We start from the raw sequence: 26,862 nt of genomic DNA, 5'->3' as shown, positions 1-26,862 counted from the left end.
GGGCCAGTAAGATGCTCTGCTTGACATGAATGGGAAGCTTATTCCAGAGTATGGGCAGTCTTTGGGAGGTGAACCTGTCCCTCCAGCATGTTCTGTTAATTGTGGTAATGAGGTTGTGATTGCTGGAGCATGTGGCACCGGGGGCCATTGGAATTTCTTTAGGTGTAGCATTTCAGGTAGGGTTGGGTTGAACATGGCTTTGTAAGTCAAGCAGAGATCACCTCTAAGTAGATGATAAGAGACTGAGAAGAGCTGAAGTTTCTTGAATCTGTCCATGTAAGAGATATGTTTAAGGCCTAGGATCCTTTTTGTAAGGTACTTTTGTGGCCTCTCCAGCTGTTGTAGGTGTCTTGTCAGGTACATGCCAAATGGGGCATTATATTCAATGATTGGTGTAATGAGGGATGAGTAGAGAGGAATGATGACCTCTTTCTTCCTGGATGAGAAACCTTTGGTTATAAGATGTGCCATGTAGAAGATCTTTCTGACCACAGTGGTAATGTGGTGGTTGAAGATGAGGTGGCTGTCGACCTGAGTGCCCAGATCTCTTATGGCCCCTTCAGTGCTCAGTAGGCTGCCATCAATGTGGTAATTTGTGGGAACTGAGTTTTTTTCCAGAGGGGATGATAACAGATTTTTTGTCGTTTAGCTTCAGGCCATGGTTCCGACACCAGTCATTGTTCTCAGAGACAACCTTTTGTAGGATGTCTGCATCACTTTGAGAGTTGATAATGACTCCTAGCTTGCAGTCATCAGCAAACTTGGTCAGCCAAAGTCCTTCTGTGTTGGCCTAGACGTCTGAGAAGTAGATGCCAAACAGGAGAAGGCCCAGGACCAACCTTTGTGGGACTCCACTCATGACTGGTCGACAGCCTGAACTGGAAACCACAACTTTCACTCTGTGGGTCCTGTCTGTGAGCCAGTTTGCAACCCACCTAGTGATGTAAGGATTGATGCCTAGTTTGGTGAATTTATCAATGATACCTGAGTGGGAAATGGTATCAAAGGCCTTGGCCAGGTTGAGGTAGGCTTTGTGCACTGCCTTACCCTTATCCACAGCCTTGGTGTCTGCTTGGAAGAAGTCAACCAGGATCAGCAGGCAGGATCTTCCCTTGACAAAGCCAAACTGTGTGAGGTCAAGAGTTTGGAGATTGCCTATATCTTTGTTAAGCAGGTCCATGATGATGCGCTCCATAGCTTTGCATACCAGACTCGTCAGGCTAATGCAGCGATAATTCCCAGGGTCTGTAGTTGCTCCCCCTTTATGGAGTGAGATAACTGTAGCAGTGTGACATTCATTAGAGACATAGCCTGAGGTAAGGCTGTGATTTAACAGGGCACACAGATGTGGTGCCAGTTCATTTTGTAGCTCATGTAGGATGCAGCCAGAGATATTATCAGGTCCCATGAATGCTGTATTCTTGGCTTTGGAGAATGCAGCTTTTACCTGTGCCGCAGAAATGGTGGGCACCAGACTGTCTTTTGGTATTGTGATATGGCCCTTGGAGGGGGAAGGGGTAAAGTTGGCACTGAACCTGTTGGCTCAGTATAGGAGGTGCCATTGTGCAATAACTCAGAGCAAATCTGGGTATTGCCTTTGAGGTTTTTGATATAGCTGCAGAACGCTTTGTGGTTGTTTTTGGCGTCAGTTCTGCCTTCATAGCTGGCTTTAGAGGATTTGATAAGGTATCTCAGCTTTTTGTTGAGACAGGTAAGGGGGATTTTCCAGTCTTGTGACTTCATTTTTTTTCTGCTACAGTTTCTTCCTTCTGTTGTAGAGTTTATTGATGGCTGGGGACTACCCGATTGGCTTTCTTTTTTTGGAGAAGAGCGTCTTAGTTCTATTTGGTATGGCAAGGTCCATGCATTTGTGTACATGCTCGTACGGTGCGTTGATGTATGATTCTGCAGTCATGCAGCTATTTTCCATTGGCATGGGTGCTGAGAAGTTAGCCACCTCTGTTTTTAGGAGCCCAAAGTCAGCTTTAGAGAAGTTTTTCAGGGTGGTCACCTTAGCGGGAGTGTAGGTGAGATGGAGATTTCCATGGTGATCAGTTTGTGGTCAGATTTAACCAGAGAGAAATTGACTATAGGTGTGGAGCAGCGGTCTCCCATGTTGGTGATAACCAGGTCGAGGACGTTGCTTCCTCTAGTGGGGGTCAGAATGAGCTGGTCCAGGGCATTAGAACTGATAAATTCCAGAAAGCGTTGTGCCTGTACATTGGTACTTGAATAGATTTCCCAGTTGATGGAATGGTGGTTGAAATCACCCAGAATGAAAGTATTGGGTTGGACCTTGACAGATTCCAGGGTGTTTAGGAAGTTGGAGTGAGAGTCTAGGGACATATTTGGGTTTCTGTAGCAGGCTATGACTTGTATCACTGTCTTACCCAGTGTTAGTTGTACCTGAAGTATCTCAGATGCATTGTGCTAGGCTACCAGTCTAGAGATATGTGTGTATCCTTTAAGAATATGGAGACACCACCGCCTTTGGAGATTCTGGCCGTATTTTAGGGCCGAAAGATATGGAATGAGTTGTAGCCTGATGTGGAGGGCTGCTTTCTGCCTCTTTAAATCAGGTCTCCTTTACAGCACAGATGTCGACATTCTCCATTTTGAGGAGAGCTTTGAGCGAGTGATTCTTGAGATTTAGACTTCTAGCATTGAGCAGCATGACCCTCAGATTGCATTTGTTTGTACCTGTTACAGTGGAATTTTGGTCTTTGGAACACTGCCTAAAAAAGGCACTATAGGGGTGGCAAGAGCCTTAGCTAGTACCCAGAATCTCAAGGGTGACAGATGCAGGCCATCTCTGGCAAAGCATTGAGGTCTGTTGATCATGTCATCCCAGGCAGACAGATACTGGATCCCCTTAGAATGACACCAGAAACTTAGCCAATTGTTGAAGTTAATCATTTTCTGCTCATACTGTGGTATCATTTTGGGTGATGGTAGAGTACTGCTCAGAGCTAGGGTCATACCTGCCTGGGCCACATAGTCCGAGAGTTCCATCACGTCTCTTTTCATGTAGTCCAGGGAGGTACATCTGAGGTCATTCACACCCACATGGACAATGGCTGAGTCATATTTGTACTTGTTGTGGAGTGACCTGAGTACATGTGTTATGTGTCGGATCCTGGCACCTGATAGACAACTGACTGTCACATTCTCCATGTTCAGCCTAGTGAGTGGGACATCAATATGCCTCACAATTGAGTCTCCTATGATTAGTACATTGGACAAGGTGTTGTGCCTTAAGGGCTTCAGTTGGGGAGCACACTGTGGTGGTGAGCTATGTGTTCTGGGGTTGGTGTTGTGTTGTGGTGGTCGAGTGCATTTAAGTCTCGGGGGGGTCTCTGTTGTTTGGGTAAATTTTTACTGAGACCCTCTGCAAAGGTGGGTGTATGGTTTGTGTTTCTATGTGTGGGTTGTGATGGCAGGTGTTTTGGAGGGCTGTGTGTTCTATGTAGTGAGTTGCAGGTGTTGACCTTCTTCTCTTGACCAGCTAGTCCGTTCTTGGTTGGAGCATGCACTGCTTCCAATTTGGTGATATAAGTGCATCTCTCACAGGTATGAGTGTCAGGAGGAGAGGGTTGTCTGTTTACATTAGACAGTTGCCACACTGTCTCAGAATGCCCAAGTGCACCAGGTTAGCAGGAGAAATTGCTGTACAATCATACCAGGAGGGGTGGTCATAACTAATAAGTACTAGTGCTGTTACTGTATAGGAACAGCTAGTGCTGATAGCACTTGTGTGCTACTATAAATGCTACAAAATCCTGTTAAAGTGCTAACTGATTAAGCTAATTGAAGTGCAAGAAGTAAAAGAACAAACACGTTCTAAGGGGAAAATTGTAGAGCAGACTTTCTGGCACCGGTAATAGTTTACCTCAGATGAGCACTGCTGCACAGTGTGCAAACACGGGCTTTTAAAAGAGAAAGTTGAAAGTGATGGAAAAATGCCAAAACGTCCAATAAACTACAATTACTGGATCAGAAACCACTCCTCTTGGGGGAGATAGGCTACCTATTGCTTACCACTCCCACTAATAAACTAGAAGTCTTCCCTCCAACACAGAAAGGTCTGGGGGGGCTCAGAAACTTACAGAACAGTCCTGGATACAGCAAATCTGTATCTGGACTAGACTAGTTACAGGAAAGACGGGAAACAAGCTTAGAACTTTTTTTTTTTTGCAGAAAAGCAGCTAGGACAGTAGCAAAAACACTTTAAATGCAGTACAAGCTAGCACACTTGAATGTGTAGCAATATTAAGGCAAATCCAGTTTAAATAAATGCAGATACATTTAAAACGACAAAAAAAAAAAGTGCAGAGAGCAGTAAATTATGAAAAAATCAAAATGGAGACAGAGTATCTCTTTCTCCTTCTTGTTGCTCTTGTCATCTGCATGACACCAAAACTGGATCAGTGGAGCTTAAACAAGCACAAACCCATGTAAACAAGGGCTTTTAAACCAGAAAGTTGAAAAAGGTGGAAAAACTACCCCAACGGCCAATAAACTACAATTTCTGGGCCAGAAACCACCCCCCCCTTGTGGTAGATAGGCTACCTAGTGCTTTACCACTTCCACTGATAAACTTGAAGGCTTCCCTCCAACACAGAAAGGTCTGGGGGGGCTCAGAAACTTATAAAACAGTCGTGGATACAGCAGATCTGTATCTGGACTACACTAGTTACAGGAAAGGTGTGGAAACAAGTTAGAACATTTTTTTTTTTTTTTTTTTTTTTTTGCAGAAAAGCAGTTAAAACAGTAGCAAAAACACTTTAAATGCAGTACAAGCTAGCACACTTCAGTGCAGTTTAAATAAATGCAGATGTTAAAAATGACAAAAAAGTGCAGAGAGCAGTAAATTATGAAAAAAATCAAAATGGAGGCACTTAGAATATAGCTTTCTCTTTCCTGTTGCTCTTGTAGTCTGCAGGACACCAAAACTGGATCTGTGGAGCTTAAACAAGTGCAAACCTGCACAAACCCGGATTTTATTATTTATCTTAAATAACAAGGATTCAGTTGTTATAATAAAATAATGATGAATATAAATCTGTAGGCATAAGAACAAAATGAAACTATATATAATATGTACAAAAAGCCTGAAAATAAAAGAAATACAAATATTAAGGTTCTAGTGAAATTTAAAATCAAGACAGTGAATATGTCCAGGTTATATATGGTATATATGGGCAGTTAATCACTGAAAGAAATTAACTTCCACAGGCAAAGTTTTATCCAAGCATTGTTGCTAAATGTTTTGGGATAAATCATGTATTCTTTTACTTTGTTAAAAGTTGTGGCGGTATGGTTATCTTCCTTTGTTTGGTAATACTTTTCCTTGCCACTGCAAGGATAGTCCTTAGCAGGAAGAAATCGGCATCTTTCATCATATGTGTATCATTTATATTAAATAAAATTAGAAACTTAAATAATAAAAAGGTGTCAGTCCATAAAGCTTTAAAAAAAGTCTTCAACAGTGTTCCAGAAAAGTTTTAAAGAAGGGCAGTCAAAGAAAACATGTATCCAGTCAGCATTACATGCTTGAATAAATCTCCAACAGTTTATGCTTTTATTTCAATTTATTTTAGCCATTTTTTGGGGGGTTAGCAAGGCTCTATATAAAAATTTCTCTGCGAAAACATGCCAGTAATGTGACCAAGAGGTGTACTTAATAGAACTCAATATTTGAGATTTATTTTGTACAGCTGCAACTTTGTAATCCTTATATACCTTTGCTAGGCACTATAAGTTGGACTTTGATTTGACACAGCAGTCTACTTTCAGGTCCACCATACTCAAAGGGATTCTTTGGGAGAAACCACCCAGGAAATTGAGATGGGGACTCTGTCCTGCCTGTTTCAAGAGAATAGACAAGATTATGCTATTTACGAAAGCTGTGTATACTTATCATAATGATAAATCTGGATGATTTTCATATATCCTCTTCAACGTGCCTGCCCACCATCCCCCCTACCGTATGTGTCTGCAAGAGCCCTTGCAGGGTATTCAGAGTTCAGTATTTTTTCTATGTTTTGTTATTTCTGACTATGACAACTTGAGCTGCTTTCTGAAACCTGGAGTAGCAAGGAAGGCCACTGAGTATTATGGAATAGGGGAGGAGCTTTAGTCTGGAATGGTCTTTTGTTGGTGCCAATAGGGACAACAGCTGGAAGCAAAGTCCTACCATTTTGCAAAGGATAGATGAAAATCACCTAACTCTTGTCACTGGTAAGTGCATACCTTTCAGTTATATAATGCTTTCCAGTCTTAGTCTTAGGTACTCATAACAGCCCACCCTTTAACTCTAACATTTGTTGTTTGAACTGTTTTAGACTTGCATTCTGACTTGCAGAAAGAAATATCTTCACGTTATCTAATATGCAGTGTATATAAAAAGTGTACACACCCCTGTTAAAATGCCAGGCTTTTGTGATGTAAAAAAATGAGACCACAATAAATCATTTCAAAACTTTTTCCCACCTTTAATGTGGCTTATAAGCTATACAATTCAATTGAAAAACAAACAAATCTGTAAGGGGAAACATAAAAAATAAAACATGTACAATAAGCTGGTTGCATAAGTTTGCACACCCTTAAACTAATACTTTGTTGAAGCACCTTTAGATTTAATTACAGCATTCAGTCTTTTTGGGTACATACCTGTCATCAATTAAAGAGACTCTGATTAACCCCAAATAAAGTTCAGCTGTCCTAGTAGGATTTTCTTGACATTTACTCAGTTGCCTGCTACAGCAAAAGCCAGGGTTTGCAGAGAGCTTACAAAGCATCAAAGGGATCTCATTGTTGAAAGGTATCAGTCAGGAGAAGGGTACAAAAAAATTTCCACAGCATTGGATATACCATGTGACACAGTGAAGGTAGTCATCAAAAAGTGGAGAAATATGGGACAGCAGTGATGTTGCAAAGAACTGGACGTCCCTCCAAAATTGATGAAAAAACAAGATAAAAACTGGTCAGGGAGGCTGCCAAGAGACCTACAGCAACACTGAAGGAGCTGCAGGAATTTCTGGCAAGTACTGGTTGCATACTACATGTGACAACAATCTCCCCATATTTTTCATATGTCTGGACTATGGGGTAGGATTGCAAGACAGAAGCCTTTTCTTACACAGAAAAACATCCAGGCTCAGCTAAAATTTGCAAAACGATACATCAAGTCTCCCAAAAGCATGTGGGAAAATGTGTTAATGGTCTGATGAGACCAAGGTTGAACTTTTTGGCCACAATTCCGAAAGGTACATTTGTCGAAAAAACACTTTGCATCACCAAAAGCACACCATCCCCACGGTGACCCATAGTGGTGGCAGTATCATGCTTTGAGGTTGCTTTTCTTCAGCTGGAACTGGGGCTTTAGTTAAGGTGGAGTGAATTATGAACAGTTCAAAATACCAGTCATTTCTGGCCCAAAACCTTCAGGTGTCTGCTAGAACGCTGAAAATGAAGAGGAATTTTCACCATTCAACATTACAATGACCCCAAGCATACATCCAAATCAACAAAAGAATGGCTTCACCAGAAGACAATTAAAGTTTTGGAATGGCCCAGCCAGAGCCCAGACCTAATTTCAATAGAAAATCTGTGGGGTGACCTGAAGAGGGCTGTGCACAAGAGATGTCCTAGCAATCTGACAAATTTGGAGCGCTTTTGCAAGGAATAGTAGGCAAATATTGCCAAGTTAAGATGTGCCATGCTGATAGACTCCTATCCCAAGAAGACTGAATGCTGTAATTAAATCAAAAGCTGCTTCAACAAAGTATTAGTTTAAGGGTGTGCACACTTATGCAACCAGCTTATTGTTTTGTTTGTTTTTCAATTGAATTGTACAGGTTATAGGTCACATTAAAGGTGGGAAAAGTTTTGAAATGATTTATTGTGGTCTCGTTTTTTTATATCACAAAAACCTGGCATTTTAACAGGGGTGTGTACACTTTTTATATCCACTGTAACTACCTAATGACTTTCTAAAATATCTTTGTGTTGAACTTTTGTTCTAGATCTGCTAACATAATTTGCTTTTAGATATTTGTACTTCTCCTTTAAATTACATAGAGGCTTATTTGTTTATTTATTTATTTGACATTTATTGACCGGGTTAGTCTGACTGAGCAAAAGCCCTTTTTCAGTGGAGGCCAGGGAGGAAAAGCCCCACAAGTAGTACAAACAAATAAAATAGCAAACTCTAAAAATACAGTATGGTATAGAAATGAATTACATAATAATGCAGTACATTATTTACACATCAGACATTATATACAAACCTATACCATTGACTCAGGCAGTACAATCACTGTAATTGAGGGTCAAATATATATTCATGGAATATTATACAAGGATAAGAGTTACTGATATTCAGTTAATTTTGGTAGGACTATGATATGTGTGAGCTGTAGGTTTCACAAGACAAGGAGTAGTCACTGTGCAACCAATGAGTAGACATAAGAGGAGAAAAATGGGGGTTAGGTAAGGGAGAGAAGAATAGTAAAGGGTGGACATTCATGGAGAGTAGTTACAGAGACATAACTGTGTACTGTTTAGAAAGGTGTTGGTAGCAGTCCTGAATTTTTGTGGATGATTAATATTTCTAATTTCCAGAGGAAGTTTATTCCAAGGCTGAGGAGGGGAACAACTGTATAGGTTTTGTCCTATTTTGCTTTTAGGTTTGTAGATTTGAGGAAGGTTTTGGTCAGAGCTTAGGAGAGACCTTGCAGGGGTGTAGAGAGAGAGGTAAGTGAGGCAATGTCAGGGCAGAAGGAGGGCAGATATAATATAGAATGTATGACCTGAAGTTAAGAGAGACGCAGTTAATGAGGAAATTCTAACCACTTTAAACTTTTAAGAGCAAGACGATGAGAGGATCAGGTTTGATCTGCTGTGACTCTTGCAGCTTTATTGTATGTAGTTTCTGATTTTGATTGGAGAGTAGACTCTTGATTAGTGAGGATTTGTGACTCATAGAATAGGCTTGGAAAAAGCATATGATAGGAAGTTTTTAGTTTTATTAGATAGAATTTTTTTTTGTTTCTGTAAAGGAGTCCAAGATTTTGGTGGTTTTTTTTTTTGATGTTGTTGAGAAAGTGCAGGTCAGATTTCAGCTGGTCATCAATGATGACCCCCAGAAGCTTGGTATGACACTCAACTGTGATAGGTGTATTGTTTAGGGAAGAGATTGAGAAGGAAGATTTAAAATGGTTCATAGTTTTGTGAATAAAAAGGAGTTTCATCTTTTTACGATTTAGAATAAACTGATTGTTGGTGAGCCAGTTTTCAAAGGATAAAACAGATTTTTGTGTGATGGTATTTAGGTAGAGAGGGAATCAGCTATGGTGATGACTGTGGAGTCTTCTCCATATTACACAAGTGATGACTGTGGACAGGATGTAAATGGTTGGAAAAGATGTTAAACAGTAATGGGTCAAGGACTGATCCCTGAGGTACACCCATCTTGATAGGAAGGGCAGGAGATGTTGTTGACGGCGATTTAACAGATTGAAGTTGATCATTGAGGTAACTGGCAAACCAGGAAATAGTAGAAGTGGATAGCTTTAGTTCAGAGAGTTTGGCCAACAGCAGGGGGTGGAGACAGTGTTAAATGCTTTTGAGAGATCAAGAAGTACACTAGAGATGAGTTTGTTATTGTCTCTGGCTTGGAGTACAATGTTTATGAAGGATGTGAGGGCAGTGTAGGTGCTATGTTTTGGATGAAAGCCATATTGTTTGTGGGTAAGTATGTTTTCTTGTAAGAGGTAGCGTAGGATTTGTTTGAGAACACACTTCTCTAATATTTTGGAAAGAGGGGATAGAATAGCAATTGGCCTGAAGTTGGCAATTCAGAGGAGCTGCCTCCCTTGTGAATGGGTAGAATATTGAATTGTTTGCAGACTGTGGGAACTTTAGATTCAGTAATGGAATGGTTGATGAGTATAGAGAATGGGAGGGTAAAAGAGTTTGCTGCTTTCTGAGCAAAGAGTGGAGGGAGATTATCATAGGAGGGGGAGCAGGGTTTTAACTTAAGAAGCAAAGCTTTAATATGGTTGGTAGATACTGCTTTCAGATAAAAGGCCTGTTGGAAATTACAAGAAGTGGGAGAGTCAGGAGGGGTGTTAACATTAATACTGGAGGTGGTTTGGAGTGTTAGTTTCCTAATAGTGTCGATGAACCTTTTCTTGGTGAGTGTTGTTGGGACATGGATTGGGAGATTAGGAGTTACCTGGTGAAAAAATTGGTTGATGGAGTGCCAGAATTTCTTTAGGTTGGATGAGTGTGAGGATGGGAGATTGTTATACAAGTTCTTCTTGTCATTGTTGATGTGTTTTTTAGTAAGGTTGCATAGTTCTTTACAGTGCTGGAGGTGGGAGGGGAGTTTTGTTTTGGACGAGATTCTCCAAGATTTCTCTTTTTTACATTAAGGTATGAGTGTTGAGAGTAAGCCATGGGGATATGATTGATTTGACTCCAGCCGAACGTAAGGGGGCAAGGGGGTTGAAGTATGTTAAGGAATATGGAATTGAATTTTAAGTACTGCATCATCTAGAGGAAAATGCCTAAGGAATGACTAGTTTATGGCAGAGACATGGTTGTTGAAGATGTCAGAGCGTAAATTAGAGAATTTGCAACATTCAGTGAACTTATGTGGTCTGGTATAATGTGAAGAGAATATGAGAACTTTGATAGGACAGTGATCACCGAGAGAGTCAGGCAGAGTTTCTGGGAAGTGATATTTATGTGGATTAAAGACAAGTATCCAGTCAAGAAGAGAATGGAGGTTGTTGGTTTGTTAGATGAGGTGGAGTGGAGATTAGTTGGGAGAAGCCATGTTGATTAATAGATGAGCTAGGGCTACCTGAGGAGAGGGATAGCCATATCCCTCTCCTCATAAAAAGAGATAGCTTATGTATCCCATTTATACATAATATGACATAGTGTCTGTTTTATATTTAAAGAGTGCTACACTTTATGACAAAAACTTGAGGGTTGTTTATATAATCAGTATATGTGAATAGTTAAAACCTGTAATAGGAGTACCAAGACCCCATTATGGATATCCATGAGATTGCAAGGCAGCCTGACCAGAGCTGCAATACCAAACCTGTATTAAGAGATTTTAATAATGGACTAACACACACAAAACTCAACTGTAAATAACTAGAAGTATGTCAAGTGAAAAGTGTACTTTTTTAAGCTGACAATTATCTTCTTTTTGACTTTTTCACTACAAATATAGTGCACTTAACAATAAACATATTGCACTGAAACTGCATTATAAAGCCCTTGCTGAAGTTAGTTTCAGTGGGCACAGTTTGGCTGTTATATACTAAATTGCACTGTTTTTTCATATACAGGTCATACCCCTTAAGTCCAGAAGTATTTTGAGTTAATTACCCCACGTCAGCAAAAAAAAAAAAAAGAGAGAGAGAGAGAGAGAAGTGCCATGAGTTTTAATGAGATTTACTCCATTTGAGTTACTATTTGGTGAGTATCACTGAGACTTCTGCTTGCTCAGCATAGACAGGGAGGCTTGGGAGGTGGAGAAAACTCTGGAAAAGTGTGCTATTACACTTTACAAATACAGGATAGGTTAAAAACCTATTCCAAAAGCAAGCAAACATAAGCGAAGAGCAGAATAGATGCATCAAAGAGTGTTTAATAAAAATTCCACACTTGGGGAGTTTAGAAGTGTTAGTATTAATTCCCTGTTTGAAAATAAATTACTAACAAGATGGCAAGGACGGCTTGTGTTGGTAGAGAAAATGACCAAAATTAATTACGAAATAAGACAAACTGAAAAGAGACTGTATATCATATCAATGTGCTTAAACCATGGAAGGAAGCTGAATCATTTGTCGTCTGCCTAAGATTAGGGAATTCTGTCACTGCTGTTTAAATAGATGAAACATTGTCTGAGGCCCAGAATCCAAAAGTCAGAGTTTTTGCTGAGAAAGTAAGTTTTTTTTCTAAACTACCTGATAAAACAGAATTAATACAGCATCATACTGAAACTGTTCCAGTAGGAGCGGCCTTAGGTCAACTGGTGCCCTAGGCAAAAGGGCTTCACTGCACCCCCCACCACACCAACTGGTGCCCCCATCCTGGTCTACCTACACCAAATAAATATTGGAAAAGTGCCCCTACTAGAGCAGCGCCCCAGGTGGCTGCCTAGTTGGCCTATGCCTAAGGCCAGCTATGTGTTCCATAGAAGATAAACCTTTTGGATACCAGAGTCCCAAAGAAAAACAGTTAAGTCAAGAATTGAGAAAAATGCTCAAATTAGTAGTTATTCATGGTGTCTCAAACCGAATGGAACACTGACTATGTTTATTCCTTCAGTCAGATGGCTCCATATGATTTTGAAATGCTTTCAGAAAACTGATTGCCTTGTCCAAGCTGATAGAGATGCTAGGCAAAGCAAGGTTTTTGCCACTGTAGATTTTTTACCAGGAGGTACAGACAACATTCTTTACCCCTTGAGGTCTTTTTTATTATACTTTGCTGTATTTCAGACTTCACAGAGATTCTTCCAGTTCTCAAAAAGCTCATGGATGAATTTCTGAAATGTAATGCCGGGCACTCAGTGTACCTTGATGATGTAGTAAACTAATCAGAAGATTGTGAGTTACATTTATAGAAAGTACAACCCATTGTGAGCTTACTGTTAAAGCTGCCAAAAGTAAGCATTGCATGACAAACATAAGATGCATGGAGTATGTGATTAAGATAGGTAATTATACTCCAAACAGGCAAAATAGAAGTTGTTAAGAACTGTCCTATATCCAGAACCAAACAAGTGAAAGCTTAATTAGGATTAGCAGGCTACTAGAGAAAAGTTGCACCTAACTTTGCTATCATAGCCTGTCCTCTGACAGACCTTACAAGAGGTAAAATCTGCCCATGCAGATCAGGTAGACCATAGCAACAGATGAGGCTTTTAACCAAATAAAAGCTTATGTGCAGAGTTAGGCTTAGTTACCCCTGCTTTTACTGAACATCTCAAGAAAGGTTAGCATTATTTCTGGAAGTAGTTGATGAGGAATGCCAAGTCTGCTATCTAAGTAGAAAGCTAAGAAAGGCTGAAATGAGATTCTTTGCCACAAAACAAGAGTGTATTACTTTTTAAGAGAGCATTAACTTCTTTGTAGTTTTATCTTTGGGATACAGCTTCACTTTGTTAACTGATCATGCACAGTATGATGTCAACACCAGTGTGTGTAGGTAGGTTTTGTCACTATAGCCCTATAAATTCAACATTAGACAAAGGCCTGGCAACAGCCACAAGAATATGAAGGGGTTACCTATAAAGTGCAGAACTGGAAGTTGTGTACTGGAAGGGGGGCATTGAGGCATAGTGGCTTTTTTACTTATAAAAAGTGCTAAATCTGGATTATGATAAAAAGAAATTGAGAGCTGTATGTATAATTAGTGTATTATGACAGTAAAAACCTGTAATAGCACAGTGTCTTGGGAATCACTTGGAGAAATGCAGTTAACAGAAAGGCTGAAAGGCCACAATGTGATTGATGTTTGTCTACCACAAAGAAAGATTTTGAGGTGAATAATTGTGACTGTTGGTAGTTCGTGACCAGAAGCAACAGTGGAAAATGCCAGGAGAATTGTTGGAATTCATGTGGATCTACTGAAGGAACACTAGGAACCTAATTGTATTGACTGCAATTATACCAAGAAACTAACTGTGGATATGTTTGGGGATACAATACAGTTTGACTAGAGCTCTAGTACCAAGTCTGTGATTTGTATAGAATATTTTGTTTTATTGGGAAATAATAAAGTGGACTCACAAGCACACAACTAAATTGTAAATAACCAGAATTAAAGTATGCTTGTTTTCTAGTAAGCTGAAAGTAAACTTTAACTTGATTTTTTTTTTTGTCATTGTAAATAGTCTGCACTTACCATAAAGAAATCGTCTAGTGTTTATACTTGCTGTGGTATGTGTGTGTGTGTGTGTGTGTGTGTGTGTGTGTGTTTCTTGGATTCTGTATGCAATTACATCAGACTTGCGTGTTTTCTTTGTTATCCATTGTTTATGTATCATCTGATAAAGCTGTTGGGGAGTAGGAGACTCTCCTTTAATATAAGGCTGGCTGATATTAGAGGAGTTATGTAACTACTGTCAAAACATGTTCTTTATCATCTTAGTATCTGTCAGATACACTCATCTTGTTTAAGGTGTTGCAGAAGATCCCTTGAAAAACTGTTGTTTAGTAAATTTTCAATTTTACTTCTGCACTATTTGTCTTATTTAGATGACATTGAAAATGAGCCTTTTGTGCCCTTAGCCAATAATTAGATGAATGTTTTTTAGGGCTGGGGGAATCAAATTCAAAACAGCATTTAGCCATATTGAAATCCTTTATCAGCGGCCCTGAACATGAAAGATATCATAGTATTAATATTTTCACATTACTTTGTTCTAAACAAAATTTTTGTTAAAACTTTTTGTATTTATTTCAAGTGCTCTGTGAAAGGATTTCATGTTTAGTAAAATTTTCTTTTATATAAGAATGCTTGTATTATTTGTGCTAGTGTGTGTTGTTACATCATTATAGATTTTTATTTTAGAGCTAGACCTGTATTTTGTACATAAGATCTGCAAAAAAAAAAATCACATTAGCTGCAAGCTCTTGCCTATTGTCCTTCAGGCAGTAGGCTATGCTGTTTGCATTTGCTTTTCTAGTATGTGCAACATCCCTTAATGTTTATTTTTTGGGAATGGTTACATGGGATCCCACTGTTTGTCTTCCACCCTCTTTCTTTCTCTGAATGGTGTATCCTTTCAAGGGTGGAGAAGTTTAATGTGTTCAGCTTCTCATAATTTCCATCTGCTTTTACTTTACTTGTTGTCTTGAAGATCATACTTTATTTCAGGGATTTCTTAATTATCTCAGAGGATGTGGGGCTTTGTGACCCAGTGAAATGTCTGATGGACACTTTTTTGCTTAAATTTCTTAAATGGGCTTATGTGTCTTTCATCTTGTGTGGTCTAACTGAGTTTAGTTTGAATCATGATACCTATTTCCATTAACAGTTTCTTAAATATCTCTGTAGTAGGTGAAATAAGTATCGCTTGAGTAAAAGTTTAAATAAGTTTAGGAGTAGTAGTATTTCATAACATAATATGAACTCAGTATAATATGCTGCTGTTCTGGGATGGTATAATGTATTTCCCTGTTTTCTTTTTCACCCATGTCAATGAATGTTGATCATTTGACAGTAAATAATCTTCTGTGTATTTTTGAATTGTAGGCTTTGACAAAATCAGCAGTTTTACAGCAACAGGAAGCTAGTGAAAAGCACCTCGTTGCTGCAGTTGCAAGGCAGAGCCAGAAATGTGAAGAGCTGCTTTGTGCTCAGGTAATTGATATATTGCTACATCTACATTTCTGTATCAGCAGACCACCACTCTTTAAAAAAAGCATTAGCAGTGTGCTAATTCTCACGCTAGTTATGAGCTCTGATCATCCTTTACTACACCTGGGTTAACATACTGCACATAGTATTCAAGTCTGCTTTGTAAACTGAAGAATGCTGGTGAGCAGGTTCGATACTGGTCTCAAATATAGTGTAAAATAAGGTATGCACTTTTGTGTGGACCTTTTCTCTTTTGCATCTGGTTCCTTGTCACTGTGCCTGTTTAAAAATGTAGCTTAATGGTACATTAAACAACGTCTATTCTAAGCCAGAGAGAAGTGCTCATGTAAAGATGTGTATCTCTTGTTTACACATGTACAACCTCTCTTTTTTGCATTACAAGATCTTGAGTGTGGTTTAGTGATATGCAGTTTTAAGAGGTATTTACAAGAACAAACCCTTGTCTGAAACATTTGCATAGATTTGTACTTGCAAGCTGTTTATGGATATCAGTTGTATAATATTACGTTCTACTGAAGTGTCAATGCCAAGTGATAGACTCGCATGAAAATTCACAATGCACAGTGTACTAACAGCCTACTTCCATAGTCATTGCTCTTTTTTACATTCTTTTAAAGAAACACTGCTCATTCATTCTAACAAATTTTTCTAGTATAATCCACATTTTATTTTAGCCTTGTATCTTGTAGCCAATTTTCCAGTTCTCTCAACCTGATTAGTAAACTCTTAGGTGGATTTTTTGAGAGGATATAGTGATTCATTGAAATTTTAGTGCTGCTTGAAAACTGATTGTGATGAAATGATGTGCAAGGGTACAGAGATTTTCATAAGTAATGTCTGCCTTCCCGATTAATAGAGTATTGCTTCTCTTTTTCCTTCCTGCTTTTGAGGATTATGTCATAGTAGCTTCCTGGCATAGGATTAGTATAGCACCTGCCAGTCAGGAAGAGTGGTAAATGACACTAGACCAACTCGCTCACTAAACTAAAACAGATATCCTCCCTTAGTCTTATATATTTGTTTTTTGCATTCAGTTAACCAGATAATGCACTGGGCACAAATTGCTTTTCAGGGGCATCATAGGTGTACTTTCTGGTTAAATAATTTACTCAGAGTTACAATGTAGGCAAATGGGGACACAGGCAATCAAACCCTGGACTACAAGAGGAAGCTTATTAGTGACATATAGCCTTAATTCTCTGTGCTCAGTGTCATTTTATTCCAGCTCTGGTGTTCGAATTAAAACCCATGATACAGTTCAAGGGATTATGAAACCTTCATTGTCTGCCTTCTACACATTTCAGGTGATTTTGTAGTTTGAGAAAAAGAAACACCATTTCACCTCCTTTTAATTTGAATCATGCAGTCTTCCAAACTCACACGATAAAATGCAGAAGTACTGACTGGAAAAAGTCAATCCGTTTGCCTAAGCTATGTCCCCAGAGAGTACCACTAAGTATAAATACTGCAAACTTGACCCATAGCTGTCAGTGTATAGAATCATAAAAACAGGTGCAGGAAATGAGTATCTGTTTAAATCTATTTCCTGTCTCTTCTAGTTACATCAGTGAATTAATAAAACATTTACACATGAATTTGCCTGCAGAATATGTGTGTGTGTGTGTGTGTGTGTGTGTGTGTGTGTGTGTGTGTGTGTGTGTGTGTGTGTGTGTGTGTGTGTATGTATGTGTCATATCTCTTGATCTCTTAGAACAAGAAATCTGGGCAAAATCATAATGGGATGCAAAGACCCAAAATTAGGGGCACTTTTTAAATATTGCTCTTACAAACATAAACAAGCATTAATTTTCTGAAGGGTATGAAGCCTGAAACTCAAATGTCTGTCTTTTTTTTCTGACTTCAACCCTCAATGATTTGCCAGAAAACCACAATTTTATGAGAAACAGACCAAACATATGAGGCAAAAGTCAGGACATTCTGCAAAAATCTGCACAGTTGAGAAACAACTATGTGTGCATGTGTGTGTGCGTGTGTGTTCTGAAAATGCATGTTAACAGAACCTATGTTATTCTAGCAAGTGTCTTAAGTTTATAAGAGCAATATTTAGAGTCCATCCCTATTTTTGTTCCTTTGTTCCTTTTTTTTTGTGGCTCTGTCCAGATTTCTTGTGGTAAGAATTTGAGGGGTATAAGAGGTATGGAAACCTTTCAGGCAATGCTGTGCTGCCAGGGGATCACTCTCATTGTGTGTGGAATCCATGGGAACAGAAACAGTGTTATTCTAGCAAGTTTCTAAGAGCAGTATTTAAAGTCCATCGCTCAGTCACTCTGTGTGTGTGTGCGTGTGTGTGTGTGTGTTGTGCGGCAGAGTGACCATTAATTTTCAAAGCTACAGGGAGCCACTGCAGAGGGGTGGAAGATACACCTGAAGCTCCAGAGCCGCAAGTTGCAGACCCCTGCCCTAGTTGAACTAAGAATGCTTGCAAAGAAATTTAACTTGCAGTATTTATTTAAGTGCCAGCTATGTCTTATGAATTTAGGTAACTTAAAAAGAAAAAGCAACTTTTATCCAGCTTTAACAAGTACCCTTAAAACTTTTGTTTAAACCTGTGATAAAGATATTGGATGTTGTCTTTCCAAGCCTGTTTTGTGATATTTTTTCAAATTAAAACAGAATGAAGCCGTTTGCCCTCAAAGAGCAGCAATACAGGCACTCTGTGGGATTCATGAAAACAGAAAAGGTTAATGGTTTTAATAATAATGGACAATTTTGATTATGTACTCAGAATGTTAAGTCTTTTACAAGCTGATAATTGTTGTCAGCAAGTTAAAATAATTTATTTAACCTTATGAAATTATAAATAATGTTTTGCTGGATGTGCTTGAATAGGACTATGTACAATACAATCAGTATGAGTTTTTTATTGGTTCAGAAGCCAGTAGTAGGAATTATTTTCATAATTTATAAGATTTTGAAAAAGATGTGAATTTTCTTTTCCATTTCAGGCCCATAGTTTCTGCTAAGAGATTGAAAACAGAACCCATAGCTCATTTACTGGACAAAGTGCTTAATCCTGTTGTTCAGATATCTAAGTTGTAGTTAAATGATTAATGGGATTGTTTGTGAAAATTGGCTTCCCTTTAGTGTCTCTGATAAAGAAACTTGCACATTTATATTTGATATTAACAGTTTAAATTTAGTGATTCTTCAGGATATAGGCACTGAATAGCTTAGAGAATCAATCTTTTTTAACAAATATTTCCAAAACAAGTGTAAATGAGTTTGTTCTAATAAAGAACTTTCTTGGGTTGGTTACTGGGGCGGTATTTGCAATAGCATTTGTTAACACAGTCTTGAGTTGGTGGGAAGTAAACTAGTTATGTAAACCGATGGGACTTAAATTAATTTAATTAATCATAAACCAAGTTTTGTTAACAACTACTTGCGTTATAGTAGTGCATACATAAACACATGAACTTGAATTTAGCCAGAGGGCTTTTCATTAGGCTTTCTTGAATGGCACAGAAGACAATGAATTTGTTGCTTAAAGTAATTATCTAAAAGAACTATTCATAAACAGGAGCATCAGTGAACATTTAATATAAAGATTTTTTTGAGATTAGTTCACACAGGTCAGACCAGTTTGCACCTAAGCTCAAATTTTACACAGTGAGCTACATATGTGTGTAATAAGGAAAATTATAATAGTTACTCCAAGACCTTCCGACTAGAAATGACACTGGACAGTGGATCCATTAGAGTAATTTTCAAACAAAACTGAAAATTATTTTATGAAGTGAGGTCTAGCAAAATCTGTGAGACAGAAACCAGTATTTGTTTTAAAAAATGATTGAACGTAAAGGACAGGTTTGAGAAACCTTTAGGTTACAGATGCAATGAGAACACTAAGTGAAGGGGACATTTCCTTGTGGAGTATGTACAATGTGTAGTTACATTTCTGAGAGTCCATATTCATGTTTGGTGCACATTGACGACCTTTTGAAGTATCTGAGAGGTATAATTGCAATTCAGCAGAATCAAGTTGCTCAGGATGCACAACATTTTGTGTAGGTGAAACAGTAAGAAATCTAAAAAAAATGCATCTACAAGCATGTATATGGTGTTAAAAACAAAGATGATACTAACATTTAATATAGACACTCCATTTTGCTATTCTAACTTCAAAATGTTTTTTTTTTGTCATTGATCATGTTGATCTTGATATTAGAGGGGGAGATTTCACTAAATCAGTGCAGTGCATTGACAACTGTATTTTATTACAGATTGCAAACCAGGTTTGAATGATCATATAGCTATTCAATGTTTGCTATGAAATTACATGTGTTTTATTATTTTTGTAAGTTTTTAAGTTGTTTTACAACTGTAATATGATTTTTTATATATAAAAAGGAAATTAGTTTTTGTGTTAGGTTCATAGGTAGGTACTAGGCTATCTGCCCGAAGGCATTTATAAGCCTAGCCAGAATGTGTTGGCTTTCGCCGCCCCCTTAGATTAGTTCCTTGTGCCTCTGTCCAGCAGAGCCACTGAAGTGATCCCCGAAGTAAACTGTGTTTCCCATCTACTCGTCAAGGTTTCTTTTGAAGAGTGTTAGCGATGTTCTAATGTTCTGATGAAATTCATTAGTATTCTATGATGAAAGTGCTGAACTATATTAAAGTACTGGGGGTCAAATGTGAATTTGTTTGTTTTATACATGTGCTATACTTATGCCTTTTGTTTGGTTAAAGCCAAAACACATCACATTATGACTTGTGAATTAAATTTTTAATAGAAAATATTTTTTATTAAATAAAGTTAATTTACAAACGATGTTGTGTGTTTGGCTTTTTTTTTTTTCCAAGACACATTTTCTTTTGGATTTTTGGAGTTTTTATTTCTTCCTGTAATTTTTAGTTTGATGTTTTAAGTCTTTTTTAAAAGGCAACTTAAAAGTCTTCCATAACCTATTAATATATTAAATTTCTTCTATAACTTTGTCCATGTTTTCTGTCACAAACTCTCTTTTACCAAATTTTACCCTTAACATTGTAACTTCTATCATGGAAAATAAATTCCTTCAATTTTAAGAACATCTCCTAGACTGTTACTTTTATCTTTGCATATATTTAATGCTACTCTTCCTAGTTACTTTATAATTACCCAGTCATTTCCACAATTCAATGTTTTTTTTTTAATTAACATTACATTATTTGCGTGTCACCATTAAAAGTATTTCTACTCCTCCCTTAAAACAATATTTTACTTTAAGTAACAAGAACAAGCAAACGGACTCAGGCAAGGCTCTAGATCCAGTATAAAATTCAGGTTTATTCACAGTACAAACTGCACAAGCGCTTTCACAAACAGCTTCATCAGGCACCTGATGAAGCTGTTTGTGAAAACTCTTGTGCAGTTTGCATTGTGAATAAACCTGAATTTTGTACTGGAGAGAAGAGCCTTGCCTGAGTCCGTTTGCTTGTTCTTGTTACTTGGATTTTGTGTGTACTTGGACACAGGTACCTGGTTGTTGGAAGTATTTTTTGTTTGTTTTAATATTTTACTTTGTCTTTATTTCCATTTAAATAACAATTATTACTACGGCAAAAAGCATACTGCTCATGGACCACATCCTTGTCTGACCCCTTTACTTACAATTGCCTTTTCATTTTGCCATCTGCTCACTTGAACCATGACCTCACTTCTTTCATAAGCAGATCTCAATAAATTTACCATCCTCCCTTTGATACCATACATATTCAAAATTCTCCATAATTTTCTTACCTATTATCATCAAACACATTTATAACATCATGCACCATTACTTTAAACTCTTATTTATAACCTCTTTTACTGTCTTGATTATAGTAACAGGATCTCTTGGCTTTGCCTCCCTCTTTCTCCATAAATTTCTTCTATCATTACTTCTCCTGTAATCATTTCAAATAACCCTTGAACTATTTTCATCATTATTCTGTATTGTTTAAAGTAATAGGTCTCCAACTTCTTTGTTTGCCTTTTCCCCAAATATGTCTTAAATCTTTAAACCCCTTTATATATATTATCTTTACAGAAACCTCCTTATGTTCAGTCATGTAACTTCTTAATGAACAGCTGTTTTAGCCCATCATTCATTCCTTTATAAAATTCATACAGTATTTAGCAACTCATTTATTTGTTGTAATTCAGTTTTTGTTTCTAAAAAAATTGTACTAAACTTTCCTTAGATTTTTTTTGTCTTTCAGTTTCATTATTTTGCATGCATTTTCTTGGCCTAACCATTCGTTATTTTATGTTGCTTACATGTCTCTAAACTTTTATCATTCTTAGGAATTTCCATTCAACATTCCTCCATTGCATCTTTTGCCAGAAAAGGGACACCTCTTCTTTATGCCCATTTAAATAATAATAATATTGTTTAAATTATATTTGTTAATTCAAAGCATATTTTATTCATAAATCTTGCACATCATGTCTTTAACCTGTTGTATATGATGATGTCTATTTCATTCATCCTCATCACTGGGTCTCGGATCCGTCCTTGCCAAAAGACAGACGCCTCATTTCTCGAGCTCCTCCCAGTCCCGTAATACCCTGCAACTCCACTAACTCCCTAGATCTCTTTTGCTACCTTCCATGTCAGATGTGATTGCTGTTGCTGTATCGAGTTGGGATAAGTAACTATTAAGACTTTAATTTTGTTTCACCTTTTGTACTACCTCTGTAGATATCTTTAGCTTTTGTGTATTTTAGCTCCCTTTCCTCCCCTCTTACAACTTTTTTTTCCCAGTAATCTTTAGCATCAGGGCATCCCTACATGTCTTGCTTTTTCTTCAGTGTTCGGCCTTTGACCTTTCTGTTTAAAAAAAAAAAAGGTTTAGATTGGATAGGCTTGTTATCCTTTGCTGTGTGTGTGCGCAAGTAGCCAGTGGTATGTGTGTGTGTGTGTGTGTGTGGGGGTTTGTTTGCCTTGCATGTGGTGTGTTACGAGCATGGTGGATAGACCTACAGGGTTTAAGAGATGCACTTCTTGTGGGTATAAAACCCCAAATTTGGATGCCATTGGAGATGTGTCTGTTACTTAGGTCCTGAGAGCATCTGTATTAGGATTGTAATGTCTGCACAGGGTTCATTCTCCACACCTTGGCTGACAGGAGGAATAAATTGATCCTTAAGGGCTTATTGCCAACCTTTGGGAACTCCAACCCCCAGGCCTGGTTCTTCCAAGGAGCTTAAAGAGTTGGAGAAGCCCAAAAAGTGAGCCCCCTCAGCCTCCCCGGGTTTGTCATCTTTCCCACCTGAAAAGTGGCCAAATTTATCATATCTGACTATGCTGGACCCAAGAAAAGCTAGACCTTCAGATCCAAGCAGTTACCTGGATCAGACACTGCTCACACTGGACCTTCCTTCTCCCAGGATCTGTGTCAAGCTCCAAGGTTTTGGATCCGAAAGGGTTTTCGAATCCAACAGACATTGTAGAGATCCACAGCTCCCCTACTATCTCGGATCTGCAGACATTGGGTCTACTTTATTCCTGCGAAAGCTGAATTGGAAGAATACAATTTGCGCAAACCATAATGGGCGAAAAGCGAATACATCGAATGCACTAAACCGCGAAATTCGAAATCTCTCATAGTTGGCCAGCCCCACCACCCGCAACATAATACCTACTGAAACACAGTAAAAAACAACACATACACAGACTAACCAAAACCCTACTTCTAACCCTAAACTAAAGCACCAAAACCCTACTTCTAACCCTACAGTAAACCCTACATACACAACTATCTATGCACTATCCTTAACCCCTCCCTAACCCTAAGGACCGTAACTACCACACACTTACCCTACTGAGCTATACCCAAACAAACTAAATATTCCACAAACATACACTTAACAAATCCCTACACTAAACCTTACATACAGTACCTGTCTATGCACTTACCTTAACCCGCACCCTAACCTTAAGGTCCATAACTATCGCACACTTACCTTACGGAGCTATTCCGCAGATGGGCCAACTATGCAAATTCGATATTTCCACTTTTGCAGTTTAGTGCATTCGACGTACTCACGTTTCGCTCGTTATGTGTCATGCGAATTGTATTTGACCGATTCAGCTTTCACAGGAATAAAGTAGACCCCAGACATCAGGCTGTAGGTCTTGGAGCCATACCCTGAGGTGGAGCAATTTTCCCTTGCCTGATGTCCTTCAAGGATGCATCTGCAGTCCTTACAAATGGGTTGTCCTGTCATCAGGCAGCCCTTCGGTCGGCCGGATTCCAAAGTCTGGGTCTGGCTTCGGCTGGTGTCGCACTTCACCCGACGTCATTGCGGCAGTTATTCGGGTATAAAGGCATCAGCCGACGCCATTTTCCTCAGTCTTTCTTGCCTCGTGGCGCCCGAAGCAGAAGCTGTTCGCAAGTGCCGGTCGGTCAGATCCAGAGATTACTACTACCGGATACTACTTCGAAGACTTCTATAAAGCTAAGTACCCCGTTGGGGACTCTTTCTTGCCTCAGCCGATGTCAGAGAAAGTTAATAACTGTTTATCTTGTGGGAAACAAATACCTCATAAAGATTTCCACTCCTATTGCATACATTGTTTAGGCCCAGACCACGACGTAGCAGCTTGTCTAGCCTGTGCTTCTTTTAACCAGCGGACGCTTAGACGTCGCTCGGACTTTGCTGAACAGATTTTCGGCTCCGATTTTGCCTACATTATGCCGTCGGATCCTCCGACTACGCAAATAACCAAAAAGCGCAAAGAAAAGGACCGACACTCGCGGTCCACGGTTTCGGCTGAAACCGCGGTTAAGCAATCCACGAGTGTCTCGGTTTCGGCCGAAACCGAGCAAGCGGTTCTTTCTTCAGCCGATAACTTGCCTTCTACCAAGGCCTCTTCTATCCTGGTAGAAACGGCTTCTGAAATCCAGCCTTCTGTTGCGATTTCACAGGATTTATCAGACACCATTCCACTAGATATTTCTACCCCTGCACGTGGAACTGCTAGGCCTCCTCCAGCTATGTCTATTAAGGCCTTTGCCAGGGCTAAAGCAGCCAAAACTTCCAAACCTGTGCCTGCCAAGCCCCCCTCTCACAGGCCCAGCACCAGCTCCCATATGCTTTCTTTGGCACAGGATCTCATCACTTAATTCGTGGATCCCAGCCTCATCCAGACAGGGCCTCTCTCCCTCCTCCAGAAAAGAGGCCTAGAGCAGAGCCCCCTGAGCCAGTAGCCACAGATGATACTTCTGATGATTCAGAACATACAGACCCTCCTGAGGCTTCTTATTCTCCTTACGAAGACTCTGATGCTGAGGAGTCCATCCCTTCAGCCTCTCCTCCTGAGGAATTTTCCTTTGGGGAAACCTTGCATGCTATGAGGGAACAATTTCAGTGGCAGGGCCAAGAATTCTCAGACTCTAGAAAAAGGCTTAGGACCTTTCTACACTTACCACAGCATAGGCCTTTAGCTATTCCGCCAGTTCTATCTGTTGTTGATGATGCATTTAATGATGCTTGCACTACTCCTGATACTTTACCTCCGGCTCCTGCTAAACCAGATAGGTACTACAGGGTCCCGGACACTCATCACCACTTATATAAGGCCCCTTTTGCAGATCCAGAGACTATCTCCCAGGGCCCTAAAGCTGTAGCAGCTACTTCTTCTAAAAACCCCCTCCCCTCTGAAAGGGATTCTAGGTCCTTAGAGAGATGGGGTAAAAAAGTTTACACCTCTGCTACTTTGTCAGCTAGAGCTTTGAACTGCCAATTTCATATGATTCAATATCAAGAGTTTATGCTTGACCAGTTGACTAAAAAGCTGTCCTCTGAAGAATCTTTAGATAAAAAGTATGTTCAAGAAATGTTACATAACATACAGCAGGTTAGTAACCATTCTTTAAAATGTGGCTATGATGCACTGGAGGCTTCCTTTAGATCAGCCATGACTGGCACAGTTATCAGGAGGCATGCATGGCTGAAAGAGCAGGCATTACCAGACCATGTCAAATCTAAGCTTTTGGATGCACCTATGGACAAGGTCAATTTATTTGGTGCCCCCGCACAGCAGGTTCTGAAAAAGATGGAAGAGAAAGCAAAATCTGTGCAAACAGTAAAAGATTTCTTACAAGTTCAACCTCCAAGGTTAAGCAGGAATTGGCCCTCCAAGAATTGGTCCTTTCCGGACTCCTCTAAGGCACAAAGAGGCAGGAAAAGGCGCTCTAGAGGCAGAAACCAATCCAGGGGTGCCTACAGGGGTCGCCAGTGGCAGGGTAACAACCAACGAGGCACGGATACAGCCACCACCACTACAACAACTCAATCACAGTGACTTGGCGGTGGCACCGCCTACCAGGGAACAACTAGAAGCACCCTTAGGCGGAAAGCTAACATTATTTTCAAGAAACTGGCACTGCATTACAAGAGAAAAATGGATTTTGCAGACTATAGACAAAGGTTACAGGTTCCATTTCCATGCACTACCAGGAAAGAGAGGAATGCCAAACCTACCACCTTCTCAAAGGGCAGAAGCTCTAAAACAAATATCTCAATTATTAAGAATGTGCTGTGGAAAAGGTACCATTTATGGAGCAAGGGAAGGGATTTTACTCCAGGCTCTTCCTGGTACCAAGAAAAGAAAACAAATGGAGGCCTATTCTAGATCTGTCCGCTCTAAATACATTCCTCATTGTTCCAAAATTCAAAATGCTGACCCTACAGCAGCTTCTTCCCATGCTGGGCAAGGAGTCTTGGCTGGTAACTCTAGATCTCAAGGAGGCATACCTGCACGTCCCCATAAGACCAATTTGCAGAAGATACCTCAGATTTCTTGCAGGATCAGAGCATTATCAATTCTCAGCATTGCCCTTTGGCTTATCTACTGCGCCCAGAGTGTTCACGAAATGCCTGGCATCAGTAATCGCTCATTGCAGACTTCAGCCCATTCAAATCTATCCCTACCTGGACGACTGCCTGATACAAGCGGACAACAAAAACAAATTAACAGAAGACTTACAAAGAGTCATCTACCTGCTACAAGCCCTGGGATACACAGTCAATACAAAAAGTCAAGGCTGATTCCATCCCAAATAATAACCTTTCTGGGTGCAGAACTGGACACATCAAAACAAATGGCATTTCTAACTGCAGAAAAGAAAGAGCAACTTCCTCTCTATTTCTTGGCATTAACAAAGCAGAGCCATCTAACTGCAAGAAAAGTGCTACAAGCTCTAGGCTTCATGGCATCCTGCATAATTCTGGTCCCTCATGCCAGGCTTCATATGAGAAAGCTACAGTGGTACGTAAAGAATTTGTGGTCTCAGTACAAGCACAGCCTGGAAACCAAAATTCCAATGATCCCATGCCTGAAGCAAGAGTTCTTATGGTGGGCTCAGGCCTGTCAATCAAACACAGGACTGCCCTTCTGCAAAAGTCAACCAAGACAAACTATCACGACAGATGCCTCAGACCTCGGTTGGGGG

General features: G+C 39.3%; 1 protein-coding gene across 1 annotated transcript in view; it reads left to right on the top strand.

Moving 5' to 3' along the window:
* The window catches only part of CCDC91 (coiled-coil domain containing 91), a 1,729,462-nt gene that overhangs the window by 731,083 nt on the left and 971,517 nt on the right, over positions 1-26,862 (top strand). Inside the window, exon 8 of the mRNA XM_044088193.1 lies at positions 15,292-15,399. Within this exon, the coding sequence (XP_043944128.1) occupies positions 15,292-15,399 (108 nt within the window). The remainder of the gene's footprint in view (positions 1-15,291; positions 15,400-26,862) is intronic.

The sequence above is a fragment of the Protopterus annectens genome, chromosome 11.part0 (assembly GCF_019279795.1).
Source record: "Protopterus annectens isolate FY-2018-M chromosome 11.part0, PAN1.0, whole genome shotgun sequence".
Classification (NCBI taxonomy): Eukaryota; Metazoa; Chordata; order Ceratodontiformes; family Protopteridae; genus Protopterus; species Protopterus annectens.
Note: the sequence above shows the minus strand (reverse complement) of the source record. Positions and strands in the feature narration are given on the sequence as shown.